Source organism: Vulpes lagopus, chromosome 10 (genome assembly GCF_018345385.1).
Source record: "Vulpes lagopus strain Blue_001 chromosome 10, ASM1834538v1, whole genome shotgun sequence".
In the NCBI taxonomy this organism is placed as follows: Eukaryota; Metazoa; Chordata; class Mammalia; order Carnivora; family Canidae; genus Vulpes; species Vulpes lagopus.
The window spans coordinates 66,671,290-66,689,953 of record NC_054833.1 but is presented as its reverse complement, the minus strand read 5'-3'; the positions used below and the strand labels follow the sequence as shown (position 1 = coordinate 66,689,953).

Below are 18,664 nucleotides of genomic sequence, written 5' to 3'. Positions count from 1 at the left end.
AAGAACTGAAATCACTCAAAGTATGGTATTTTTTCAAAGTATGTTTTCTGAGCATAATATAATTAAATGAGAAATCGATAATAAAAAGACAACAGGGTAAAAATTCTTTAAACACCTGAGATTAAACATTTCTAAATAATCATGGACAAAAGAGTAAGACTCAAGGGAAATTAGACATCGAATTTTTGCTCAAAGCATTAGAATTTCTAGTGTGTTGCTAAAACAGTGATTAGAAGGAAATTTATAGCATTACATGCTTATCTTAAAAAAGAATGGTCTCAAACAATCTAAGTTCCTAGCTTAAGAAATAGGAAAAAGAGTAAAATAAATCCAAAGTAAGCAGGAGGAAAGAAGTAACACAGAGCAGAAAATCCATAAAATTGAAAACAAAAAAAAAAATAGATAAACATCCATTAAATCAAAAGCTGGTTCTCTGAAAAAGACAGATTAAACCCCTATATATATGCTGCCAAAGAAAAAAGATACACAATTACCTACAAGAGGAATGAAAAAGGGATATCACTACAAACTCAAGATTAAAAAGACAGTAAGGGCATGCTAGATAATTACCTGCCCATAAATTCAGTGATTCAATAAAATTAGTAATTCACTGAAAAGCATAAACTACTAACATTCACTCAAGAAGAAATAGATAACCTGAAGAGCCCCCAAAATTAAAGAATTTGAATTCAGTTTGAAACATTCTGAAAACAAAAACAAATCCAGGCTCTTGCAAATTCTACGAAACATTTAAAGAAAAAATAAAAATGATTCTACCTGATCTCTCCCAGATAATAGGAGAGGTAGGAAAACTTCACAACTCATTTTTGGAGGCCAACGTTACATTGATACTAACACCAGACAAAAGCAGTACAAGAAAACTACAGACCAAATCCATCATAAACACAAATGCAAAAATGCTCAACAGAATTGAGAAAAAATCCAATCTACCAACATGTAAAAAGAAAAGTACACCACAACTAAATTGGTTTACCCTAGGAATGAGTGCTTATTCAAACTTTTAGAAGTCAATAAATATGATCTATCATACTAATAGACAAAAAAAGGAAAACCACACAGTCCTATCAAACAACACAGAAAAAAAAACATGACAAATTCAGCATCATTCATGATTCAAACAACTCTCAGGAAACCATTAAGAGAAACAAACTTCATCAACCTGATAAAGGGCATTTACAGAAAAACCCACAGCTAACCTCATACTTAAAGGTGAAAGACTGAATGCTTTCCCTCCAAGATCAGGAACAAGATAAGAATATTCATTCTCACTGATCCTAACGAACATGATACAGAAGTCTTAGCTAGCACAATAAGGCAAGGGGGGGGAAAAAAAAGACTGGAAAGTAAGAAATAACACTGTCCCTATTCATGAACAACATCAATGTCTACATAGAAAATCCCAAGCAATCTTGTGATTTTCATAAGGTTACAGAACAGAAGGTTACAGAATACATATAAAACTCAATCATACTGCTAAATACTGGCAATAAAAAAATTAGAAGACAAATTTTTAAAATATCATTCATAACATAGTATCATTCTTGAATATCATTCATAAAACACATGAAGGACCTGTGAGCTGAAAACTACACAATGCTGATGAAAAAAATAAAATAAAAAGACATTCCACGTCCATGGATTTTAAGACCTAATACAGTTAAGGTGTAAATTCTTCCCAAACTGACCTATGGATTGAATACAATTTCAATAAAAATTGCAGCAGGATTTCTTGTAGGTACAGACAAGATTATGCTAAAGATTATATGAAGAAAAAAACAAAACTAGAGACAAAACAATTTGGAAAAAGAACGAACAAACTTGAAGGGCTCCTACTACCCAATTTTCAGAATTACTGTAAAGCTACAGTAATCAAGATAGTGGGTAGTGGTGAAGGAACAAACACATATCTCAACGGAACAGAACAGAGAGTCCATAAATAGACCTACACAAATACGGCTAAGGTACAAAGGTAATTCAATAGAGTAAGAGTAGTCTTTTCAATTAATGGTGTTGCAACAACTGGGTATCCACATGCAAAACTAAAAACCAATACGAAAAAACTTGACCTAACCCTTACACCTTATACAATATTAATTCAAAATAGACTATATATCTAAACATGAAAGTAAAAAATCACAATACTTTTAGAACACACAGGAGAAAATCTCCATAACTAAACTAGGCAAAAAGTTTTTAGGGTATAACTCCAAAAGCACAATCCATTTAAAAAAAAAAAAAAAAAGGCCGATTAGACTTAATTGAAAAAGTCCTTTTGTTCTGTGAAAGACACTATTCAGAGAATGAAAAGCCAAGCTATAAACTAGGAGAAAACATTTGCAAATCACATAGCCAATAAAGGTTTTATATCCAGAACACAAAAAGAACTCTCAAAATTCAACAATAATAAAACAAACAATCCAATAAAGTATGAGACTATGTTGCTGGGGAAAATGCAAAATGGTACAGCCACTCTACAAAACAGTCTGATAGTTTCTTACCATTTAAACACATACCATATGATCAACAAACCTACTACTAGGTATTAACCTTAGAGAAATAAAAACTTTTGTCCACACAAAAACCTCTACACAGATGTTTATAGCAGCCTTATTCATAATCATCAACAGCTGGAAACAATCCAAATACCCTCCACAGGTGAATAGATAACACATCTATACCATAGAATACAAGCAAAAGCAATGAACTATTGACAGAATATGGATAAATTTCAAGCCATTATCCTGAGTGAAAGAAGCTAGTCTCAAAAGCAACATATTATGTAAATTTACTTGTAAGGCACTCCAGAGAATGGATCAGTGGTTGCCAAATGCTGGGATAGAGGAGGGTTTAACTACAAAGGATACAGAACTATTCTTATCCTATAATGACAATTACAGGATTCTATGCATGTGTTACAATTCATGCAAGTATATATCAAAGAAGGTTCAAATCTACTGCATAAAAATTTTAAAACTAATGAAAACTGGAAAAAACTAGTGCTCTTTAAATGACTCCACTGCTATTTCTATTTTTTATTAAAATTAAGTACCAACAAAACAAAAAGCTTCCAAAAACAATAAAGTGTATTACAATTAAAGAAACAGACTTCCATTTCCAGAAACTGGCCAGACTAGATAGATGTTTAAAGAAATTCTTCCCAATACGGATTCTCCCAAAATGCTTTTAAAAAGTTTATCAGAGTTTGTAAAGTAAGAGAAATATAGCAGAAAGAAGGACAAGCAGTTCCCTTACTGGAGACCTTTGGGGCCTGTAACATTTCAGAATTCAGAATCTGGGTTTGTTTGTTTAGCTTTGTTTTTTTACAGAGGGAACACAACTATGTTCATATATACCATATTAATACTCTAGCAGCATGTGGGACACCACCACAAAATCAAACAGATTCACGTTTCTGCAGTAAGTTCATCCCAGTTCAGGCCAAGTTTTGTTCATTTAAAAAATAACTTGTGATAGTTAAAGCTTTCTGGATTTCTAAATTGCAGATAAAGAAACTGTGGACCTGCAGGAGCCAGTGCAAATCAAGATGGGCAGAGTGCGAGATAGGCAGGGCATTCACCTGGGAAAACCACCAATGTCTAGAGACTTGAAAGTGTGCCCTTTCGAGGGCAATTGCCCAGGGCCTGAACAGGGTAGGAGATTAGACCATATCATGCCAAAGGCCCCAAGACTTTGCCTGAAAAACCGAAGACAAAAACATATTTTAAATGGTACAAGGAAGGTAGTGAAGCTGGTACCAGATGCATCGCGAAAGCAAATGCAAATATATTCTGGAATAACCCAATTTACTTATTTTTATTTTTTTCTGGAATAACTCAATTTAAACAGCATTCTCACACAAATCCCCGCATATAAAAATCCAAAAACCTATGTTCAGACAGCCAAAAATCACTAAAATCACAAGGTACCAAGAGTGTAAATCTAAAGAAACAAATAAATGCTGAATCAGATCCATAAAAACTATAGATACTAGAATTATCAGATAATGAATATATCCTTAATACACTCAAATAAGGAATGGACTCAAAAGTAGGATGGAGAAATAAAGGAACAAGAAACTAAAAAGTGACCAGGTAAATCAGAATTAAAAAAAAAATCTAGAAATACAAAATTCAGTAACTTTTAGATAAAAATAACATTTTAAATAACTGATTCAACAGAAGATTAGACCCATCATAAGAGACAATCAGTGAACTAAAACACAAATCTGAAGCAACTACCATCAATGTAAAAGAGCTACATACTATATGATTTCAACTATATAACATTATGGAAAAAGCAAAACTACAGAGACAGTAAAAAACACTTGTGGCTGTCAGGGATTACCAGATAGGAAGAGATAGAGATGAAAAGGCAGAGTGCAGACAATTTTTAGGGCAGTGAAAAACTCTAATGCCATAATGATAGACACCTCATTGTATGTTTGTCCAAAGCCATAGAATGCACAACACCAAAAGTGAACTCTAATATAAACTATGAACTATGGGTGACTATAATGTGTCCAGGTAGGTTCATCAACTGCAACAAATGTCCTGCTCTAGTGGGAGTCATGGATGATGGAGGGGCAGACCTATACATGTGCAGAGGCCAAGGGTATATGGGAAATTGCTGTACCTTCCAGTCAATTGTGCTGTGAATCCTAAATGATGCTGCTCTGGAAAGGGGCACCTGGGTGGCTCAGTCGTTAAGTATCTGCCTTCTACTCTGGTCATGACCTCAGGGTTCTGGGATTGAGCCCCACATAGGGCTCCCTGCTCAATGGGGAGTCTCCTTCTCCCTCTCCTCCCCTCGTGTGTTGTCACTATCTCTCTCTTTCTCTCAAAGAAATAAGTAAATTCTAAAAACAAAACAAAACAAAACAAAAAACCTGCTCTGAAAAAAATAAAGTCTTACTACAGGGAAAAAAAAAAAAAGAAAAAGCAAACAAAAAAGAATCACCTGGACCTATAAGAAACAACAGATAAGATGAAAGAGAGGAAAAACATGGAGGCTGTCTACTCAGAATTCCAGGTGGTAGGACGCCAACCAGCTTAGCAGCTGAGCATCTGCCTTCGGCAGGATCCAGGATGGAGTCCCACATCGGGTTCCCTGTGGGGAGCCTGCTTCTCCCTCTGCCTGTGTCTCTGCCCCCCTCCCCATGTGTCTCTCATGAATAAATAAACCTTTAAAAAGAAAAAAATGTGTCTCTCATGAATAAATAAACTTTTAAAAAGAAAAAAAAAGAATTCCAGGTGGTGATGACCAAAAAATTAAGAGTATAACTTCAAAAAGAATCGAGGAGAAATAAAGAGGTGGTCGTTGAAATGCCTGGGTTTAACTCTAGCTCCCTGCTCACTCTACAGCCTTAGGCAAGTTACTTAACTTTTCTAAGCCATGAATTTCTCATGTGTAACACAGGGCAATAATGCCAACCTTGTGGAGGTGACATGACAATTAAGTGAAACTGAAGTATAGCACTTAGCCCAGAACCCAATAAATGTCACCTGTCGACAATTAAAAAATAATTTTATCTGCAAAATACATTAAGTAGTAAATTAAGAATGAGATGAAGGGGATCCCTGGGTGGCTCAGCAGTTTAGTGCCTGACTTCGGCCCAGGGCGTGGTCCTAGGGTCCCCAGATCGAGTCCTGCATTGGGCTCCCTGCGCGGAGCCTGCTTCTCCCTCTGCCTGTGTCTCTGCCTCTCTTGTCTCTCATGAATAAATAAACAAAATCTTAAAAAAAAAAAAAAAAAGAATGAGGAGGGGATGCCTGGGTGGCTCAGGGGCTGAGCATCTGCCTTCAGCTCAGGGCGTGATCCTGGTCCGGGGATTGAGTCCCATATTCGACTCCCTGTGAGGAGCCTGCTTCTCCCTCTATGTCTCTGCCTCTCTCTCTCTCTGAATAAATAAATAAAATCTTAAAAAAAAAAAAAAAAAAAAAAAAGAAAAGAAAAAAGAATGAGATGAGAATGGAATAAGCATAACTGGATAATGATTTGATTCCAAAATGTGTGGAAGGGAAAGGTCAGATGACACTTAACTCTTCTTCATTTGTTAATCCTGCTAATATCCTTTTGAGAGGATCCTCACTGCTGGTAGGTATTCCTTGCTGTTCCTATTTTATACACCAATCCTCCTCCAGGACATTCTCCAAATCCTTCCAAATTTGCAAGTGGGTGTGAGAGAAAAGAAAATTATTCCAATCCTTTTATTCCCCATCTCAAGTTCTACTTTGTAAACCGATTAAACAAAAAACAGGAGACAAGAAAACCACATACTTACTTTTCATTAATTTTCCTGATAATTCCTTTAGTGGTGAAGAGGGGTTATTTCTACTGGCTACTAGAAGTCTGGAGGAGGATTCTTGGGTTTCCATGGAAACTTGATGCATTCCTGTTCTGGCCATTTCAAGATGGAGAGACTGGGCACTGTCACATTCCCGGGAAAGCAGCAAGTGATTCTGAATGTTGCTAGTTCTATTGTTCAGGTCAATTCCTTCTGGTTGAGTCATTAGTAATTGGGCTGAGCTAGAATCCTCCAATCTCTTGTCAAGAGACTCAGTTACAAAAGATGTTGCAGTTTCGTGCTTTTTAGATGGAGACACAGGCTCAGCCAATGAGCTCTGCTTCACAGTGTTCAGACTGTGTGCTCTTATTCGGGACCAAGTTGTAGAGTGAAAACTTTCAGCTTCTAACCAAAATTTAACTAAATGCTCCATTCTCCGAAGTTCCATGAATTGAATAAAATAAGGGAGGACAACAGTGTCGCGCAAGACTTGTTCAAGGGTCTTTGAAAGACTTGATTTGGTCTCTTGAGTCTGGTAGTCCAGACAAGATCTGCCTGAAAGAAGCAAAAGATTAGCAGTTGAGTAACAAATAATTTAAGATTGATGGATTAGTCAGCCACCTTCAGCATCAATGGTACCAGAATTTTTGAATAAAATTTAGTTCCCTAGTAATTTAAATAAATAAAGAATTAGAAATACTATCATTTTGGCTTCTAAACAAGCAAAGTAACAAGTGTCCAAAACTTAATCTATTAAAAAGCTCTCTGTAACTCAATTACTCTTAGTTTTGTTTTAAGATTTTATTTATTTATTCATGAGAGACTCAGAGAGAGAGAGAGGCAGAGACATAGGCAGAGGGAGAAGCAGGCTCCATGCAGGGAGCCCGATGTGTGACTCGATCTCAGGACTCCGGGATCACAACCTGAGCCAAAGGTTCAGCCCAGCCACTGAGCTACCCAGGCGTCCCACTCTTATCTTTTATTTATTTTTTATGTTTATTTTTTAAATATTTGGCTCCTTTTTTTTAAAAGATTTTATTTTATTATTTACTCATGTGAGACACACACAGAGAGAGAGAGAGAGAGAGGCAGAGATACAGGCAAAGGGAGAAGCAGGCTCCATGCAGGGAGCCCGACATGGGACTCAATCCCAGGGCTCCAGGATCAGGCCCTGGGCTGAAGGCGGCGCTAAACCACTGAGCCACCTGGACTGCCCCCCACTCTTATCTTTTAATGGCAGTTCAGATCATGTAAATTCTTGAGGAAAAAAAAATCTTACAATACTAGTCCCAAAGAAAGAATGAAGGCCAATAACATGAAAATATATTAGATCTAATAATAAAAAAAAACCAGAAAAGCAAATTAATACAAAATAACATTTTTGTCTGTCAAACCGGAAGACGTTTTTTTCAAAAAATAACAACAAAAATTAACAATGCACAAGAGAATAGGCAACACCTGTCACCCACTGATGATGGAAATAAAAAATGGCAAAACCTCTTTGGAGGAGCATTCAGTAACAGACAGCAAAGCTTTAATAATCCACATAATTTGCAATCCAATAATTCCACCTCTAGTAACCTTTCCTGAAGAAAAATTGTGCATGTGTGGATACAGCCGGAAAAATGTTACCAACTCTCAACATTCATTACAACAGAATAAAGAGTAGCTCTGGGATTCTACTTTGAAAAATAAAACTAAACTTACCAAAACTTAATAAAAATAAGTTAATTTTATATTTAATTAAATTAAGGTTATAACTAACCACAAACTAGTTATTAGAATAAACAAAAAAATTTGTTTTACATTTCCAGCAGTGACATATTGAGGTTCATCTTCATAAAATTAACAGGCTTTCACCAATTTTTCAAAAGGGCTTTTCTTAATCCTTTGGTATTCAAATCATTTTCTTTTGAAGCACTTCATTTATCATCCTTGCTAGCTATCTCATTTTCTTTTCCGTTTTTTGAAAGAGAGCACAAGAGTGAGCACAGCCCAACACAGGGCTCCATCTAATAACCCTGAGGTCATGACCTGAGCCGAAATCAAGTCAGACGCTTAATCAACTGTGCCATCCAGGCTCCCCCTGACTGTCTCATTTTCAATGTTAACCAGTGTATCTCTGTTAACATCACTCCCTTAAACTTCAGGAAATCCTGGTCCTTTGCAAGATTTACAATTTTTTAAATGAAATTTTTAATTTTGAGATAATGGTAATTTCAAACACAATTGTAAGACACAATACAGAGACCCCATGTATCCTTTGCCCAGGCTCCCCATGGTAACATCTTACAATCCTGTAGTACAGGATCACATCAAGGTGCTGACATTGACAGGACCCACCACTCTTCCCCATTTCACCTGTACTCACCTATGCACTTCGTTCTATGCAACTTTATTATATATAAGCGCCAAGATACTCAACAGTTCCAATGCCACATGGATCCCTCACGTGGCCTTTTATAACCACCTCTTCCATTTCTAACCTCAGTAAACACACTCTGCTCTTCATTCTTCTAATTCTGTCACCTCAAGAATATTATACAAATGGAATCATACTGCATATAATCCTTTGTGATTGGCTTTTGATGCTCAGCATAATTCCCTTAAGACCATGCATGTTGTTAGGTATAATAATAGTCTGCTCTTTTTCATTGTGGAGTATTCTGTGGCATGGATGTAACAGTTTAACCATTCATTCACCTGCTGAAAGACAGTTTTTGGCTTTTAAGCTGCTATGGACATTGGTGTGTAGGTTTTTGTGTGAATGTAAGTTCCCATTTCTCTGGGATAAACGCCTAAGAGCACAAATGCAGGGTCATACAGTAACTGCATGTTTACCTTTATAAGAAACTGCCAAACTGTTTTCCAGAGTGGCTGTACCATTTCACATTCCCACCAGCAACATATAAGTAATCCAGTAAAACTTACAATTTTATGTTGTGACCAATATAAATGCTGTTGGCATCGTGTGGCTCAGTGTGACCCATAAACACTTTGACACCTTCAAATATAGACAAATGTTAAGCAAAGATGTCAGGGACTAATTTTATTAGACATCAATTTGTTCATTTTTTTTCAATTTATGGTATCAAGATACGCAATTTTTATAAGTGCAGAACTCTAGGTAACAAAAAATCAGAAAATATCGATCTTCTGCCTATCTTTTCTGGGGTGGGTTGAGGGGGGGAAAGTTATTTTAACATAATAGGGATAATACTACAAACACTGCTTTGTGACCTTTTTTCACTTTAACCTTAGATACTCTCTATGTCATCTTCAGACTTTTAAACAGCTACCCCCCCCCAAATAAACAAACAAACAAACAAACAGCTACCCAGTATTCCAGATGCAGGTATACCATAGTTTGACCATTTCTCCATTAGTAGATATTTACATGTCATTCCTCATTTTTTTGCTTTCACAAACACTGCAATAAACAGCTTTACACATACTTGTATATACAGCTTTTCACGTACATGTGAATATATCAAAAGCTCGATCTTCTATTTTATATTTTGTAAATACTTCCAAACTGCCTTTCAAAAAATCTTCATGAATTTATAGTTCCACTAAATAGAAGTGGCCGTTTCTCTTCATCTCTGTTAATATTCATTATTATCAAACTTTAAATATCTGCTGAAGCGCTAGGGAGAACATTAACTCATTATTGAGATCTGCATTTCCCTGAGTATGAGTGAAATGAGGCATCTTTTTCATATAATTAGTGGTCAAATGTATTTCTTCTTCTGGAAATAGGCCATTTTTCCACTGAGAAAGTTTTCTATTTTATGCTTATGGGAACACAATAGAGTATCATTCATCACACTTATAGCTATTATTTTTAAATTTTATTTTTTAAAGTAGGCTCCATGCCCAAAGTGGGGATCAAACTCACAACCCTCAGGTCAAGAGTCACATGTTCTACTGACTGAGCCAGCCAGGCCCCCCAAAGCTGTTATTTTAAACATATTTTTTTCCAAGTCCATTCCAATTATATAGTTCTAGTATCCTCCAGCAAGAGTTTCACATAGTACACTCAAATCCTTCTCCCCACTGGAAGTTAGCAAAAAGTGAGTTACTTACCCAGGTCACCAAAATGAGCAGCCTCCATGTGGCTTGGCTGCTTCTTAAGTGTCGCTGTCCTGCTACTTGAAAAGGAGTCCATGTTGGCAGAAATGGCATTGATTGCAACATGACTTGGTCCTGCTGCCTCCAGCAAGGCATGATTTTTAGTGCTTTTTTGTGGGGAATGTACAGATATTGAAGCTGAAATTTAAAAAAAAGGTAAAAATTAAACACAATTTGATAGGCTGAAACTGTCTCATACATAAAAGGGCTTTAAGAGAACTTTAAAAAATAAAGTTTGTAACCTCTCTTAAGTATGCACACTCAACAAAAAATAGGGGAAAGGTAAATTAATCAAGGAGCAGAAAATTGGAAAGAAATGCCCTATTGTTTATAATTCTCAAAAATACTGTGCCAAAAATGGAACTTAAAACAGAGATGCTTCTTTGAGAGCTTCTATTGATGACAGAAAGTACTCAAGCCCAAAAACATTCTGATATATGGACCCCTTTCAATTCCTTAATCCTTTTTTGTCCAAGGAACAAAACAAAGAACTGAAGAATGGGGAAAGATGAGAAAAACACTCTTCAGAATACTAATTTTACTTTTTAACTAGGTAAAAAATTTCTCTAATGAAAATCATTTATGATCAAAGTTCAAGCTGCTTAAAGATAAAGCCCACTTAAAAAACTCACAAATCAAAATTTTTTTAGTAGTCTGAAGAAATATTCTATGGACATCAGAATAAAGAGGTTACCCATTTTTTAGGATATAAGCAACTGAATATTACAATACTGTCAAAATAGTCCTGGACCTTGTTGCTACAGCTGGATCAACACTCTACCTATCTTATTTATTCCACACAAATATTAATGATTCTTCCTAAAGGTTTTAAAGAAGTTTTGGTCTAGTACATTGCTGTAGCAAGAAGGATAAAAATGATATAGGTCACCCTCAAGATAAATAACTCAGATAATTTAAATTGTAGCTACTAGCACCATTTATTATTACACTGCCAACAGATCAGGGCTCTCAATCTCAGCAAACAGTTCCCAGACACAGAATCTGAGTAATAACAAGTCATATTTCTTATGAAGAATACATAGTTCAAATTATTACTCAAGATGTTTTTATAAATTTAAGCAGGTAAGAATATGAATATCCACGTCTGTTTGCCAGGTATCTCTATTTACCATTCAACGAGAGGTGGGAGAATTATCTAACAGAGTTGTCTTCTAGAGATTTCTTTTTTTATTTTAGAAAGTTTTGTTTACTTATTTTCATGATAAACTGAAGAAAGGAAAATCATTTTAGCAAGTGTAAATAATAATAGCTAGTTTTGTATAGACAACAAGCTACAAATAATATTCTATAAGAAAGATAAAACTTTCTAATTATTTCCTAATTAGATAAGTATGATACAAAATGCTATTAATTTATTTGTGCAAGGCTTTATTTCTCCTCTTTTTTAACTTCTCTGTTAGGATTAACTTACTTTAGATGTTGCTTCCAGATAGTCTATCTTCCTTTGGTCTCCATGGTACTACTTGCTCCTTAATTTCCTTTTCTATCTGTGCCTCCCTCTTAAGCCCTTAGAACAGTTTTTCTTTCTTTCTTTTTTTTTTTTTTTAAGATTTTATTTATTTATTCATGAGAGACACACACAGAAAGAGAGAGAGAGGCAGAGACATAAGCAGAGGGAGAAGCAAGCTCCATGCAGGAAGCCTGACGTGGGACTCGATCCCTGGGCTGAAGGCGGCGCTAGACCGCTAAGCCACCCGGGCTGCCCTATAACAGTTTTTCAATGCCCACTATGTCAGAGATGGTCTCCTTCCATGACTCCTCTTCCTGAGGTTCTCTGTTCTTCTATTCTTTCTGCTACAAACATTTATTCTAAAACCCTTAGTTATTTAGAGCCATCTTTTTTTAACATATTTTTTAAACCTGTGAATGCTCCTTTTTTTCCCCAAATAAACTTAAGTGAGACGCTGACACATCTGTAAGGTAGGTAAGAGTCTAGACAAAATGGATACCTAAAATCTAAATAGATAAAGGAGGTTTTTTAAAAAGTTATTAGTAACTCCAGCTGATTCAAAGGGAAAGTCTCTTTCACACCCTGGACCTGGACCTCTCTGGAAACAGCTCCTAGGGTAAATAAACCTCAAGGCACCCCAGTGGAGAACCTCCAACTTGTATCTGAGACCTGTTCCTTTGATCTGGGCTTTGGTCCTGTACCTTTAATTACTTACTGCTAGCTATTCTCACTTTGATTTTAGCATATCAAGACCAATTTATCCCAATACCAAACTTACACTATCTTCTTCCAAACTAATGCTCCTTCCCTGTCTCTGTTCAATCTGCTGGTCTCCAAAGCTCAAAATCTTGGACACATTCTTCTCTACTTTACATGTTAACCTGCCATGATCATGATTTTTCCTTAAAGGTATTTAAAAATCAACTTACCTGGTTATTATCAACACCACACCCTTACTACAGGCCTTTCTGTATTATAGCAAAAAAATTTCTAGGGTCTCCATCCTATAGAACTCTTCCAGACTCACCTTTCATAAATACCCTATGTAAAGCATCAACATCCTATTCAAAAGCCTACAGGGTCCCTATTTTCTCTGTCTCGACTCTGTTCTGGTCTTTAAGGCCCTCATAACTGGATATCAATCTGTAAAAATATCCCTTTACTCCATCTACAGGTCTCTTTGCCCAGTGTATACTCAAAGAAATAAGAAGCTGAGCTGTTAGGAGAAAAAGAGAAAGAACTGTTTCTTTTATTCAAATCCTTCCCACTGTTCAACTTTTACAAAGATTAAGTCTCATTTCTACAAAATCTTCCCTATACTTCAGAAAATATCTGCTGATCTCAACTTCCTCTGAACTCCTCCCAATACTTCATTTAACTAAGTCAGCATATTGAGGGCTTCTTCTGCTATAACTAGAAAACAAGAGCTACCAATGCAGTATCTCCCACACCAGGTATTATACTGGTTGCTTGATATACATTTTTGGGGGTACACTGTTTCGTTATCTCTCATAACAGTTTCACAAGACCAGTGTTTTCCTCATTTTGGAGATGTAGATACAGACAAAAGTTAATTACTTTGCTAAAAGTCAATGAGATAGTAAAGAGTTGGATTCATAGGCAGGATTTCAACTCTGGTCTGCCAGACTCTAGAAAATCATTCCTTTACCTTTGGTTGGAAACTCGGACTCTAGAATTACTGTGTGGATAAAATAATATATGTAAATATCTCTAAGTACCTCCTACCCAACATGCCGAAATTGAACATATAATTTCCCAACTTGGTTCTCCACCATTCACACTGTTATGGTAGCCAGAAAAGTAGGTGTTAATCTGAAACCTACCTGTCTCTTACACCTCATCTTTAATTAATAACAAAGTTCTATCTGTTTTAGCTCTAAACTGATCAATCCAGATCTCTTTATTTTCAATCACTACAGGTCTAGCCCATGCCATCTACGGAATCCCTTGACTAATGTTCTTCCCTTTACCAATGTGTAAGTTCAATGCGTACAGGATCTAATTCTTTTTTTTTTTTTTTTTGGTCTAGCTGCAGTTTTTGCTTAATGCCTAAAACAGAACAGATGTTCAAGAAATGGTTATTAGTATGTTAGTGTATTTGCTGCTATTCTACATCTAAGTCCTAATCAGACTGAAAACTTCTTGAGGGCTTGTTTCCTATACTGCTTCTGTATAGCCCTAAGGTAAAGCACAGATTATGTACTGTCACAGAGTAGGAACATGGTACAGACTTAGGAGTTAGGCAGGCCAATCCTCTCACTCCACAAATGAAGAATCTGAAGTTTACATGACTTTTCAAGGTCACACGGTTACTAGCAGAGTTTAGAGTAGAAGACCTAAGCAATCTAAAGTGCCTGAGACATCAAACCCTTTCCTTCTACATTCAGATCTAGTCTTTATACATGCTGCTTGCTAAGGGCTTAAAGTCTTTATCAAAGCCAATCAAATTTTGCCTAAGGAGAGCAGTATGAACCAACATGGAATCCAAATGGTTTCATATTATCAGAAGTAAGCAAAAAATAAGACTGTAAGGCACCCTAGCTCTTCCCTAATGTTACAAAACTCTTAAGTTATAATTAGTCTCTCTCTAGCAAACTTAGCATATATGGTTAATACTCAATGCTAGCCACACAACATACAAACATTTGAAAGAAAAATCTAAGTAGCAATCTACAGATGTCATGTAAATAAAATTTATTTACATGAAATTTACATGTAATGGCTATATAAATAATTCCCATTATAATTTTCCATTCCAATCTTTGTAACTGACATAATGAAATCAATCAAAACTACAGTAGAGATTACTACCTAAAAAGCATGCTTGAAGCTATAAATAAAGACAATATATTGATTATAATAAAGCACTCTAAATAAATTTTAAATTAAGATCACTCACCCAAAGTAACAGAGAAGTAAAAACTGTAATCATCTATACTTCTGGATAAACAACAGAAAACCAAGCCTTGTAATGTGGCAGTTCTTTTACTCCAGAACTGTCAGCTCAGTTCGGAGTTCTTTTCACTTTTTGTTTTTAAATAAATATTTATTTATTTGAGAGAGAGAGAGAGAGAGAGAGAGAGAGAGCGCGAGAGCACACATGCTGGGGGGAGGGAGAATGTGTGAGGCAGGCTCTGCACAGAGCCTGACTCAGAGCTCTATCTCACAATCCTGAGATCACGACCTGTGCCAAAACCAAGAGTTGGAGGTTCAACCCACCTCAGAGTCCCTCATTTTTTGTTTTTTAAAATAAAGTCAACTATTAACCATAAGAGACTCTCAACTATAGGAAACAAACTGAAGGTTGCTGGAGGGGAGTTAGGTGGCGGGCTGGGGTAACCGAGTGATGGGCCTGGAGGCAGGCACCTGATCTAATGAGTAATGAGCACTGGGTGTTATAAACAACTCATGAATCACTAAACTCTACCTCTGAAACGAATAATATATTCTATGTTAATTGATTTTAAATTTTAAAAAATAATAAAATGAAATAAAGTTGAAATAAATAAAAAAATTAAAAAAAATTGAATGAGTTGAAATAAAGTCAACTCATCAATTTTAGGGAACAAACATGATTAATAGGAGAATATTGGTTTACTGTATCACTAGGACAGCCAACAAGTACTTAGTAAAAGCCTATCATATGCAAGGTGCTGAAGAATATATAGGTTGAACGAGGAAGTCACAATCATAAATAATTATAAAAGAAGGCAGAGATGACTAATGGCAAAAGATGAAGGAAGATAACAGAATTAAATAGTCTATAAATGCAAAGCATTTATATTCAGAATGCTACTGAACTCACCTTTAATTGACTTGACATCTGAGGTCTTCTCTTGTTCTTTGCCTTTCACTGGAAGATAAAAGAGCATCATGACCAACTTCTACAGTCAAAAAGAGCCCATCTATATGATGTAAAAATTAGACAAGCTTTATTCTAACAGAGGAGTATTCAAAGTTGTACAACGATGGGATAATTGCCTTGAAGGGGGACAGGGCAAGACAGTTGTCGGGTGAAGTTTCTCTGAGGAAGTGACCTTTGAATGTGGTTCAGTCAAGAGCACTGAACAATGTATTCTGACACTGGTTCAAATTCTCGCTTGCCACTTATTATACAGCCATGTGATCGTGGACAAGTTACTTTACTTCTCTGGGTCTCAATTTCTTTGATTTATAAAGTTAGAGGAGAGTGATAACACCTACCTTACAGGGTTGTAAAAAAATAAATAGTTGTAAAGGGCTTACAAGAGTAACAGACACATGGTTAATTTAGAATGTTAACTAATATTATTAATATATGCCCACTACTAGATGCATCCTGAAGGAAGAGTTCTTTGGTTATGTATCCTATCTTACTTCTTGTGTATTCCTCTCATAGCATCAAATACAAACATTCTAAACTTATACTCTAAATATTTAATACTCAAGGCTTAACAATTTCTTTTAAAAAGTTATAGTCTCAGGGATCCCTGGGTGGCTCAGCAGTTTAGCGCCTGCCTTTGGCCCAGGGCACGATCCTGGAGTCCCGGGATCGAGTCCCGCGTCAGGCTCCGGGCATGGAGCCTGCTTCTCCCTCCTCCTGTGTCTCTGCCTCTCTCTCTCTATGTCTATCATAAATAAATAAATAAATAAATAAATAAATAAATAAATAAATAAATAAATCTTAAAAAAAAAGTTATAGTCTCTTCTCCATTATACAAAACAGTAGAAATTCTACTGCAAACATGTTAATAGTATAATATCCAAGAAAGGAAGGTACACGGCAGCTTAAGGAAAGCGTGAACTTACAGGATCTGACAAAAGATTATTTTTAACCTTTCTCACTTTTCTTGTATTTTTTTCAACATTAATTTTTTTTAACCCTACCATGAGAAGCTATCAAAATAAGAAATCCCAAAATGTGACCATCTCCCTACTTCATGTTCTTTAACTTTCAACACTGAAAAGCAGTAGCAGGAAATAACTAGCTCCGAGAGTATCTGATAAATTAATCCATCAATAAATATTTGAGTGTCTCGTATGTGCTAGACACTCTCCTGGCTCAGAGAAGAGCAGTCCTGCCTTCAAGAAGTCTACATACAAGACTGTGGAGACATACATGGACAGAAACAAAACAAGATCATTTCAAGTATTGATCACTGCTGTTGGGAAGAAAATAAGGAAATGTGGTAGAAGTGATTGGGCTGTAGCCCTCACTACAGCATCTGCTAACTGACTACATCTCCCACGTGAAACACGAACTTGTCTTGAGTTCTAAGGCACTCCACCCGCCCTGGTTTTCTGGCTGTTCGTTCCTTCTCAGTTTATCCCCTGGCCAACTTCTCCTTTGCCCACTGGGAGTTTCTCAGAGAAAGGGTTTGAGCACCTTTTCTTTTCACTATGTACACATATGGATTTCCTGGCTGAACTTACCCATTCTGAACACTGCGGATAAGCTGTGAATCCTAAATTTCTATTCCTAGTCTAAATACTTTTTGACCTTAAATTCATTTAACCATCTACCCATTTGTCTATAATTACACTGGTCCAAAATAGAACATACCATCTCTTCCAAACGTAGTATACCTCACTTTTCATTTTCTCTCATGAATGACACTCCCACCCCAGTTTCTCAGGCGAAAAATCTCAGTCATTCTTATCATGTCTCTCCTTACCTCCCACACCCAACCGCTTCTAAAACCAACTGGTTCAATCACTAAAACATACCTCTACAGTTCCACTTTTGTCACCCTCAATACATTCTCATCAATCAGATCTAGTTAATATTTCAAACAGAAAAGTACACAATCCAACTTCACTAAATATTAGTGTTTTGCTTCTCTTTTCTCTCTTAATATTATATAGTTAAATGGTCCTGTCCCATTGCTCCTCTTCCCTTCGCATAGATAAATACTGCCCTAAATTGGATGTGTTGAGTGCCACGTAGGTTTTTAAACCATTACTACGTGAATGTAAAACATGAGATTATTCCGCACACCTTTAAAAATTACATGAATGGCATTCTACAATTCTGAAATTTGTATTCATCCCATAATTTATCTATATTGATACAGTTCTAATACTTTCCTGTAGTCTAGTGCATTCATTTTAGCTGCTTAATTCCTAAAATACACCTTTATTTATTCATTTTCCTGTTAATGAACCTGTTAGGTTTTATTTCCTAGTTTTCACTATCACAAACAATGATGTGATCAACATTCTAGTACATATCTTCCTATGTACATATGTGAGACTTTCTCTAGGATAAAACACTATAAATGGAACTGTTAAGGTAACCAACGATGGGCATTTTTAATGAAAGTGGCTATTTAATGAATACTTTTCAAATGGTATTGATGGTGTTTTTAATTCATTTCCTTGATTTCCTTTGAGGGAGATATCCTTTCATATTTACCAGATATTTAGGTTTCCTCTTTTATGGGCTGCCTATTCAATTCCTTTGTCCCTTATTTATAGAAATTCCATACATATTCTGGATACTAATTCTTTGTGTTCTAAATATCTTATGTGTATTTTATTGTTTCGAAGCTTTAAATTTTAATGTGCTTTAATGTAGCCAAATTTACCTTACATGGATTGTATTTTCCTATGTTTTATTGTTTAGCCCTATATAAGATTTTTTTTCCTCTGTACTTTCTTCCATATGATTTCAAGTTTTGCTTTTTAAAATTCCGGGCTCTTACCTACCTGAAATTTATTTCTCTTTATCAGATTCCAGGAAACTACAGCCTATGAGT

At 35.9% G+C, this 18,664-nt stretch overlaps 1 protein-coding gene across 4 annotated transcripts in view; it reads right to left on the bottom strand.

Moving 5' to 3' along the window:
• Positions 1–18,664, bottom strand: part of AKAP10 (A-kinase anchoring protein 10) — a 78,353-nt gene that overhangs the window by 52,609 nt on the left and 7,080 nt on the right. For all 4 annotated transcript variants that reach the window (XR_005990225.1, XM_041770808.1, XM_041770810.1 and 1 more), the window contains exons 2-4: positions 15,733–15,780; positions 10,391–10,573; positions 6,302–6,859 (exon numbers count right to left, since the gene is read on the bottom strand). Coding sequence is in view for 3 of the 4 variants with exons in the window: in XM_041770808.1 (XP_041626742.1) it covers positions 6,302–6,859; positions 10,391–10,573; positions 15,733–15,780 (789 nt within the window). In the remaining variant the exon portion in view is untranslated. The remainder of the gene's footprint in view (positions 1–6,301; positions 6,860–10,390; positions 10,574–15,732; positions 15,781–18,664) is intronic.